Source organism: Lontra canadensis, unplaced genomic scaffold (genome assembly GCF_010015895.1).
Source record: "Lontra canadensis isolate GAN:19392208 unplaced genomic scaffold, GSC_riverotter_1.0 scaffold9, whole genome shotgun sequence".
Classification (NCBI taxonomy): domain Eukaryota; kingdom Metazoa; phylum Chordata; class Mammalia; order Carnivora; family Mustelidae; genus Lontra; species Lontra canadensis.
In genome coordinates, this window is record NW_022631003.1 from 2443639 (window position 1) to 2453367 (window position 9729).

Consider the following 9729-nt stretch of genomic DNA (forward strand, 5'->3'; position numbering starts at 1 on the left):
CCTTTGCGGTGAAGCAAGTGGTGCACCTGGACAGCAACTAGAGATACAGGGGAGAGACGGGAGCCTGGCGCCGCTGTGGGCCAGTGAATCCCCGGGCGGAGCTCCCTGGTCGGTTTCTCCAGTAATTAACAAGGGCAAACGCCTGGCGGCCTGGGTCGAGTGTGCTGGGGTTGGGGCTCTTTATATATTCTTGGGGGAGGGAGGCCGGCCCCAGTGGCCAGGCACTATTAGCATATCCCACCACAACCCCCGCAGGGGCTGTCTGGGCAAACCTCCGCCTTTCCTCTAGAGACAATTTGCTGTTTACAGCCCCTTTTGACGCTAATGGTTTTACTGCATTTCTGCTGGGGCGGGGGTGGGGGGTGGTGGGGGGTGGATCATTCTCCGACCCGACCCGCTTACTCGCACTCTCTAGGTTACCTAAACCAAGGGATCACGTAAAGAGTGGTAGAGACAAAGGGACGAAGTCCATCCAAACTTTTGGAATTGATCATACATCAAAAAATATTAAAAAAATAAAACACCCTACTATAAGCTGAAACCATAAGCCGACCTGCCTTCCCAATCTTGGACATGAGGAATTAGCTTAATTTTTGGTGTTTGTTTCTCTTCTACATGAACTTTAATTATCTCGGGAATTTTTTTTCAGTCAGTGGATCGAATAACGGTTGCTAAAAACTTTGAAGCAACACTTTGAATCATGGAGTGAATCTGGATTTTTAAAAATCTATTTTGCTCTGGTAGCTTGTCACTTTATAGGCTCTGTGTTGTTGGAGGATGGGCAGGGAGGTTCCTTTTTTTCCAAGACAGGGCTCACTCTGAGTTCTGCTCATCTAAAAGGAGGTGGGCTCAAGGGCCAAGTGATGCGAACCATCCTCCCTTCTCTTCCCCTCTGCACACGTTTACTGAGTGCCTCTGCCCTTGTACTAGGCCTTTGCTAGACCTGGTACAGATCTGGCAGTTCCGTGCTTACTGCACCTCTGTGATTTGTACTGGAAGAAACTGAGTTTTAGACGGCGACCTCTCTTTCCAGGGGCGAGTTTCCTTTCTCCCCCTTCTGCTCCGCCCTGCCATTTCGACAGACTAAACAGCCAAGCTGGGCTTTGGGGTCGCTAATTTTCTGCTTTCAGGCGAGCTAACACCGTTACAGATGCGTCCCAGCTGCCAGCACAGCAATCCTTCTCGGCTCGTGTAAAATTTCCAGCTCAAACCTTGAGTAACTTCACACACTTTGGTGACAAAAGCCTTCCAGAAAAGCAATCGCATTAGGGTCTTGGAACTTTGGTGGGTAGGAGAGAAGAGAGGGCTGCCATTTATGTAAGAAATCAGTCTATTAATTGGCTTTTGCCAATGCTCCTCCACCTTTAACCTACTTCCAGATCTCTCAGGGCGGGGATGGGAGGGGATGCTGCTGTTTATGGACAGGAAAAACGATTTCTTAAGGTCTAGGCACATAGACTTAAGTAGCCTGGAGATTTAGACAGGGGCTGTGGCCCGGTTAAAATAGGAGGGAGTGTTTTCATCACCATCTTCAGTCATCCAGTCCAGTAAGTGTTGTGGCTGGTGGGGCGGTGGGGGTGTGTGTGGGGGGGCGCTTTCTTGTATTACTTATTCCTAAAATTATTTTCCTCAAGCAACCCTGGTTGGCTGAACCCAAGTCTGTAGGGATTAGAGAAGTTCTAACTTTTTCAGGGTGAGATCTGCTCTGCAGTGTGAAGGCTTGGAAAAACAGGGGTGGTAAAATGTCAGTCACTAAGGTTAGCTTCTACCTGCAGGGCTCTGCCTCCTTTCCCATATTCATTCATCCCTAAGACAAAGACACCACCACACCCCCCACCCTCTTGAAAAATCAAGCTCCCTTTCATACCAAGGAGCTGCTTAATCGTCTGGCCAGTGGGAAATCCGTCTGTACCTTATTTAGGACTATTAACAAGTGGATGCCTTTGAAATGAATAGGGTACTGAGGACTACACTAGATAAAAGAGTCAAGTTCCCGAAGGACCCAGGCGGAGTCAAGATTCCATCCACAGCGGTGGAAACATTGGAATTGCATACACATTGCTACCTCTGAAATACAATTGCAGGGAGATAATCTCACCCAGGAAGTCACACAGGTTCCGGCCATCATCAATACCCCCACTTTCTCCGACTGTGCAGCACACACCTGATGCACAGATTTATGATTTGGGCACAAATCAACTTGCCCTTCCAAGTTCAAGTGGAAGACGTTATCCTCGCCTTTCAGCTGATTTCTTTACATCAGGCGCCTCCTGTGCTCTGTACCCAATCCCTCAGCGCGGGATATGTGTAGTAAACAATTATTAAGACTTTTCTATTTGCCGAGCACTGTTCTCATTCCTTCCTCGTGTTCATTCATCTCCTACGGTCGACGACTCTGGGGGGACTGTTTACTCGATCCATGTTTAGAAGACGGTAACCGAAGCTCAAGGGGAAGGTAATCTGCCCCCGGTCACTCAGGGTTGGAAGTGGGCATCCTGATTCTTAGAGCTCGGGCTCCTAGAGATGAATTTTGTTTGTGTTCTTGTCCATTCCGACTCAGTGCGCGCGCTTGGCGCTGCAGCAGAAATCGCCCGAGCTGGGTCCCGCTCGCCCGCCCTCCGCTCGGGGCCTGGGAGAGGCTGTCACTCAGGAGGCTCTGTCAGTAACGGCGGTTCTCCGGGGTTAGGGCCGTCTTGGGTAAGGTGATCTCAAAAACAAATTTACCAGAGTGCCGCGGGCGAGTGGAACTAAAGAAGCCGCGAAAACACAAGCGCCCGGAGGCTTAATGGGACTTGTTGGTCGGGGGAAACAAGGTCCGGGGTTGAGGACCCTTGGGACTCAAGCGCTGAAAATAGGATCTCAAAACACCGGAGTGAAAAAACGAGACAAAACTTAAACCGCTGTCAGTGGCGGGGGCAGGGGTGAGGGCGAGGAAGGGGGAGAAGGAGGGGGAGGAGAGAAGAAAAAAACAAAACAAACACACACAAAAACGAGAGACAGTATACAAAGGGAAAAGGAAGCCAGTGTTTCCAAGATGGCTGGGATCCCCCGGTACAGGAGGGATTCTGCGGCTCTTTTCCGACGGGAAACTGCGTAAGAGAAAATGAGGAACTGGGTGAGCATCGAGAGAAAAATACTTTTTTGGAGTGGGGAAATTGAACAAAGCAGAATGAAAAATGATGAAAATCACTAAGAGAGAGAGAGAGAGAGAGAGAGAGAGACATCTCCTGATTATTTGGGTGCTCTTAAAATCAGACTAGACTGACTTTTGTTCCTCATCCAAAAGAATAAAAATACAAGCAGTGGTTCACTCTTTCTTGAGAAGTGAATTTCCTACGTGCAGAGGAAACTTCTACGTATTTAATATGCAACCACGTTGTTAGATATGACATTCCAACACTAACTATAGGAAAGCCTTACAGGAGGCAGATGAAGGGAAGACAGTAAGCCATGCATGGTGTTATAAATGAATGCCACCCAACGTTTTCATGGAGTATATCAATAATTAAAATGTTTTTTTCACTTAACATTTTGAAGGAAAATAAATGCATGTTTGACTTTCTTACAGTTTAGATTCAACAGGTTTGAACTGCATAGACCTTTAAGTAATCACCAACCTTTTTTTTTTTTTTGAGAACCTATTTTAATTTAAGTATTATGGCAACAATCCTAGTGTTGATGGACAGACTCCACCAGCGATATGATGCTCAGAGCTCCCTTTCCTAGAAAATTTTGCCTACCCTAGGAATTCTGCATTATTCCAAATTTTCTGTGATTCTCTCAGTGGGAGAAACCAAATACACATAGAAAGATGAGTCCATTTCAATTGCTTCTGCCTCTATCTGAGACCCTTATCAACTCCTGGACAAAGGGAGCTGTTCTAGAGATTTTTTGCTTATCGTATATGACTTCACAATGTGCTAAACAATTTCAAACTGCTATTAACTCTGGGAACCAGGCACACCTAAGTAAACACATTAGTACCTGCCAAAGCTGCTGGAAGAATTTGTGGAGAAGACAGCTGAGGAAGACATTGGCCTCTGCTTGGATTCGAAGACTCCCAGGAGAGATCAAAGGCCCATGGAGGGACTTTGAGCAGCCTTGAGAGTAGAGAAAGGAGCCAGTCCTTGCAGCATTATCTTTGTTTCAGCACATGGCATAGCCATTCTGAACTCAGAAGCCAGGTTGACTCTGAACTAGGCTTGCAAAAAATGTCCTTTTCAGAATGAAACCTTTAGGGCTGAGAGTCATCTTTTTATAACACTGCTTTTGAGGGTAAGGGAGTGACTGGAGGGGTCTGTTAGAGAAATGTCTTGAAGGCTTGGCTCTTTGAGGAAGCACTATGTCATTCCTAACTTACTAATTCATTAGAGTAGGAAATGAGATATTCAAAAGTTCAAACTTAACTATATTTAAATATATCTTTCTGGGAGAATTTTGAGATAAATAAAAGATATAAAATATTGCTTACTAAGAGAAAAGCATGAACAGCTATATTCTAACTTTGAGTCAAAAATGTCTTAGTAAAGACAGAGTTCAGTATAGCAACCAAAGACTCCTCTGGCAGTCTCAACAGTAGTTGAGAACATTGAATTTCAGCACCATGCTCCCAGTCCCCACACACAGGAAGGAGTCTGATTTATCTATATCTATATCATCTATATCTATCTCCATCCATTAGACATAAATGAATTTCCATTATTTTTAGGGTTGGAATTCAATGATTCAGGTGTGATGATTAAAGTTAGTTTGAAAAAGCTGGCATTTGATATTTCGTAAATTATTTATATAGCAATGTACAAAAAGAAAATAACTAATTTTAAAAAATATTTGGTAACTTTATGGCTACTTTGGGAAAGAGACTCAGTTTAAATCCCAAATTGCTTATCTTTACCAAGTTATTATATCTTGATTTTCTGCTTCCATGGCCCTGTTTGTTTTGCCTTTGGCCTTAGTAGAGATTATCATCATTAATATCAAGTAAAAACATTTTAATTGCAAACACACCAAGGATTTCATTGGAAAACCTAATATGTCAACTATAGCAGTGGAGGTCACATGAAGTATTTGGGAAATATTTGCTCTATTTAATGAAGAGACCTCTATAGGCAAACTTACTCCAAACAATTTCTCAAGTTACCTAGCTAGGGGAGATAGAGAAGATTTGCTTTGTAAAGACTGAATAAAATCCATCAAGCAAATAAAGTCCATGAATTGATAAAAAACATTCTGCTGCTAGTTTATAGTACAGATCTTATTATAAATACATGTGCAATCATAACATAAATGAATTCACCTGGTTACTTATGACATTTGATTTCAGTTGTGGCATGAATCTGTAGCACACATATATACCTATATCTTATTTTATATATATACTATATATAATATGTAATGTGTATACATATATATATGTATATGTACACATACATATATATATATGTACGCATATACATATATATATATACACATACATACATACATACATATACACACACATTTTAGGGAAATTCTCTACTGATTCTCAAGAAAAAAATCATAGATACATAATAAGCATGATGAATGGACATACACACCACCCAGACACACTCAGATTCATATACACGTTCTGATTGGATAATCTGAAATGCTCTACACTTTATCTTTAATTAAACTACTGCCCTAATTTGGAGTTGGCTAGCTAATCACTCTTGCGAAAGAACATTTGGAAAATAATTGCTAAAGAGAGCCAAACTGTTCTAGACCATAAATGTTCTTTCTTATTTGCCAAAGTCTTCTCTTTCAGGCCACAGGCGGTTGGGCCAAGGGGCTGGAAACCACTGGTATTTACTTGCTCCAAGCCCTGGCTCTTTGCTTACAAATCCAAGAAACTCTTCCTTCCAAAAAAACCTTGTCTCCGAAGAAGTAACCAGTTTCTCTCACACAAGCAGTTGTAGGATTCTGTAAAGTGCTAAGAACGAGTCATTCATATTACTACTGATTTCATTGTTATTAATACTTTTCCCAAATAGCACTTGCAAGGCAGACTGTATTTGAAGGGACTGTGGTTTTTGGTGGAAGAAAACATTTGGTGGTCAAAGTAGATTTACTGATGAAAAATAAAGAGAGCCCACATTTAGTGTTTGGGGTTCTGCTTTGGCTAGATCCTTTATGTGCTTTATCTCACTGAAATCTTCACAGCCCTGAGTTAAGCACCATTATTGTTGTCTATTATTTTATAAATGAGGAACCCGGAAGAAGAGAGGAGCTGGGATAGCCCAAGGCTACACAGGAGCAACCCTGGATTCAATCCAGGTAGGCAGTGCGCACAGCAACTCAGCCCTTTGCAGCCCCTCACATTCCCGCCTGCTTTTCTCAAATCTCTGAGAGAGATTATATTTCAATGCCGGTTTTCTCTATGAACCTTTCTGCACTGTATAAACCTTCTAGAAGAAACGAGAATTATCCCAGTGCTGGGAAGGCAGAGTAACTTTTACTCCAGCATGAGGTCTTTAGAGATAGATAAGGGGCACGATACTGTTCCGTGCCTGCAGGGGGCGCTGTCTGTGGTGGTATCTGGAACTTGCATGGTGTGCAACGGGAACGTCCAGACTGTTGGGCTGGGAAATAGCGAATTCGGTTTGATTTTCACATTTGTAAACTGAGGACCAGCTGTGGGGAAAAAGAGGGAGGAAGAAGTCAAGGGTGGGGAGGGGTGTTGGAGGGAAGGTGCCGTTTGCAGAACGTAAGCGAGAAGTAGCGATTCCAGAGAAACGGCTGGCCCTCTCCCCCGCTTTACTTCCCACTGCGATTCTTGGTGGTCGTTCCTTCCTGAAGTTACAGGATAAACAAACCTGGCACACGTTGTAAAATCCTGGCCGTGAGGAGCTCCTGCGGCTTCAAGCTTCTCTGGGGGCTTTGCTATTTGGTCCAGCTAAGAGGTTTCATGTGTGTTGTTGTCTTTTGCCCTCAGCCATTTAACCCTTCCGTCTCTTGAAGCAACCTGTCCTTCAAAGAAGCCCCCCCCCCCCCCCCATCTCCAGAGACAAATTGTTCCCTTCTTTTATCTTTCTATTTGCAAAACAAACTCCAGCCCCCGAGGCCTGGAGGATATTCCCGTCTTTTAACTGGTCTAGTTCAAGCAAACTAGGGAAGGGCCAACCACCAGGCTGGGAGGCCCGTGCAGTCCCTGGGTCCTCCCGCGAAGGCTTCTTCGTGAAGGGCCCGGCCTGAAAAGTCAAACAGGGAGAGTAATTTGGGCTCAATTAGCTGAAGAGATTTTTAGGCGGATACAAGTTTTTGTGTGGCTATCTCTTGCAATAGTGAGATTTTTACTGGACTGAAAATTCAGTTGTTAACTCTGGGGAAGTAAATCTTGCCCAGATCTCCAGGTAGAGGACGGTGAAAACATAAAAAAGGATGCTGATAAAAGAGAAAAGGGCAGATTCCTCCCGGATATTCTTCACTTTTAACCCCAAGTGTGAGGTCTATATGAGATAGAAAGTGAACAATTTAATTCAGACCCAGGAAAACAACTCATCTTCTTCCCTTACAGTCAGCCTTTAAGAACACACCCAAATAAATGGGCTTGTGTGGCGTCTTCGGTAAAATACGGCTCCTCTTTATTTACGTGCACCTGCGCCCAAACATATTTTTTCAGATGAATCAAATTAGGACCAACTTTGTCCATAAAGAAACTTATTTTTTAATATTACAATATCAGGATCCTCGCACATTTTATATGCAATCCGTCACTCCACATTTAAAATAATATTTCTTAGGTTTACATAAAAAATGAAAGTACTAAGATTATTTACAAAAATACATTCAATACCACTAACATTTAGAGGCAACGTTCCCACTCGGCTTCAGACAGGAATGAACTTCTTTTGAACATGGCACAAAGGGATCCCCGGAATCAAAGGAAGAGGTTACACAACTAACCACACAAACACAGAGTAAGGCTGCTAGGGCTAAGCCACTCGCGGTTCCAGAAGTAAAAGCCCAAAGCCGAAAGGCTTTTTCATCTGAGCGTGCACAACAGTTTCTGAGAAGTTTCTTTGTGAACAGGTCTCCTTCCCTTTCATAAACTCCTGGGTCTGCGTTCCTAAATGTTAATGTAATGTGACCCAGGCTCCAGGATTAGGCGAAAGAGGGAGGGTGGGGGTCTTCCTGCGCCGTGGCGGACATCCCACACTCCGGCCGCGAGCTACTTCTCCACCACCTCTTCCACGCAGGGCAGCTTGCGTTCCTCGGAAGAAATACTGTCCACGATGGAAGACAGGCATCGAAGGCTACTCGAGGCTGACGAATCGATGCTTGCCCCTCCTGAGCTCAGAAAAAGAAAAAACAAAAACAAACCACTCAAGCACAGCATCCCCGGGGGAAGGAAGTAGGAGGCAGCTCCGGGCCCCACGGGAGGACCCCGGCCCCGCGCGTCCCCGCGGTCCCTGCGAGCCCTTTCTTCCCTTCCACCCCAGGCCCCCTCCCGGGATATTCTCCAGCACGGCCCAGTGCCCTTTTACTTTACCTTCCTTGGCAGTTATCACGAGCCCCCTGGAATGATCCGAAACACTTGGCCACTGGGAGCTGCAGGTGCGCAGGAAATCCGCACCCTCAAGCTGGAGAAAAACCAAGGCCGCAGATTAGGAAAGAAACCTCGGTTCCGGGGAGGGAGTGGGGAGGCTCTGTGGGGGTGTTTCCCCTACTTCCTCGGGCCGGGGACGAATTTCCTGCCTACTGCAGGCACCCCGAGTTCACGGGTCACTGGGGGTTCACTGGAGAGGGAGCGGGAGGGGCGGGCGAGGAAGGGGACTGGGAAGGGAGACGGAGCAGCTGGAGGTTAAGGCCCCGAGGAAAGCGTCTAATCAGCCGGCTCATTCCCCTGCCCCAGCAGCATCTGGGCTTACATTCTCTTGCTTGGGTCTGTAGCTGAAGGGGTCCACCCCTAGCTCCTGAATTTTTTCCTGCTGATCCAGCTGATGGAGCAGGTCCTGCAGCCGCTCGATGTAGCTGATGGCACTCCGCAGAATCTCCACCTTGGGCAGCCTCTGGTTGGGGTTGGCCACAGTCCGCCGCTTCAGTGCCTCGAAGGCCTCGTTGATTTTCTTTAGTCGCCTCCTCTCGCGCAGGGTGGCAGCTTTCCGCCGGTCCGTGGGGGCCGATTTTCTCTTGCAGGTCTTGCAAGCCCAGATCAGACATTGGCCCGGGCAGTGGGGGGGCTGCAGGCCCGGGGGCGCCAGGACGTGCTCCTCTCCGCTGCTGTCGCTCCCAGCTTCCGGGGGCATTTGGTCCTGGCAGGGGGACAAGGTACCATCACTCCCTGGGTACAAAGGAGAGCCCTCGGCCACTTCTAATGGCTGCAGAGTAACATTTTCCCCGTCCAAGTAGAAGAAATAGGAGCCAGTTTCAAAAAGGTCCATCATCATGTTCTCCTCCTTGGCCTCTGACTGGGTCTGAACTGGGTGATGGGCTCAAAAACCCAGAGGAACCACCCAGATGGCATTTAATTAGTGCGGTGACATAAGTCGCCCCAGCTTTATATATAGTAGCTCCTGAAACTCAATCCAACTTTTAGCTGTCATGGAGCATCAGTCTCCCTATGTGATCACAGCCAGTGCTCTCCGGAATATCTGGTTTGAAAGAAAACTGAGAAGTGTCACCACCAGGACGACAGGACAATCTGTGTGCAGAACAGGTTAAAAACAATACTCCAGGGAGAATCCTACAATTTAAATAAAACGTTTGAAT

The 9729-nt window shown here is 45.9% G+C and overlaps 1 protein-coding gene across 1 annotated transcript; it reads right to left on the minus strand.

Moving 5' to 3' along the window:
* Positions 1–7660: 7660 nt before the first annotated feature.
* On the minus strand, positions 7661–9471 carry MYF6 (myogenic factor 6). Its single transcript, XM_032855394.1, has 3 exons — positions 8889–9471; positions 8510–8600; positions 7661–8307 (listed from the first exon to the last, which is right to left on the minus strand). Exons 1-3 carry the CDS (start codon positions 9405–9407, stop codon positions 8189–8191), a joined length of 729 nt encoding a protein of 242 aa, XP_032711285.1. The 5' UTR covers positions 9408–9471; the 3' UTR covers positions 7661–8188.
* Positions 9472–9729: the final 258 nt, after the last annotated feature.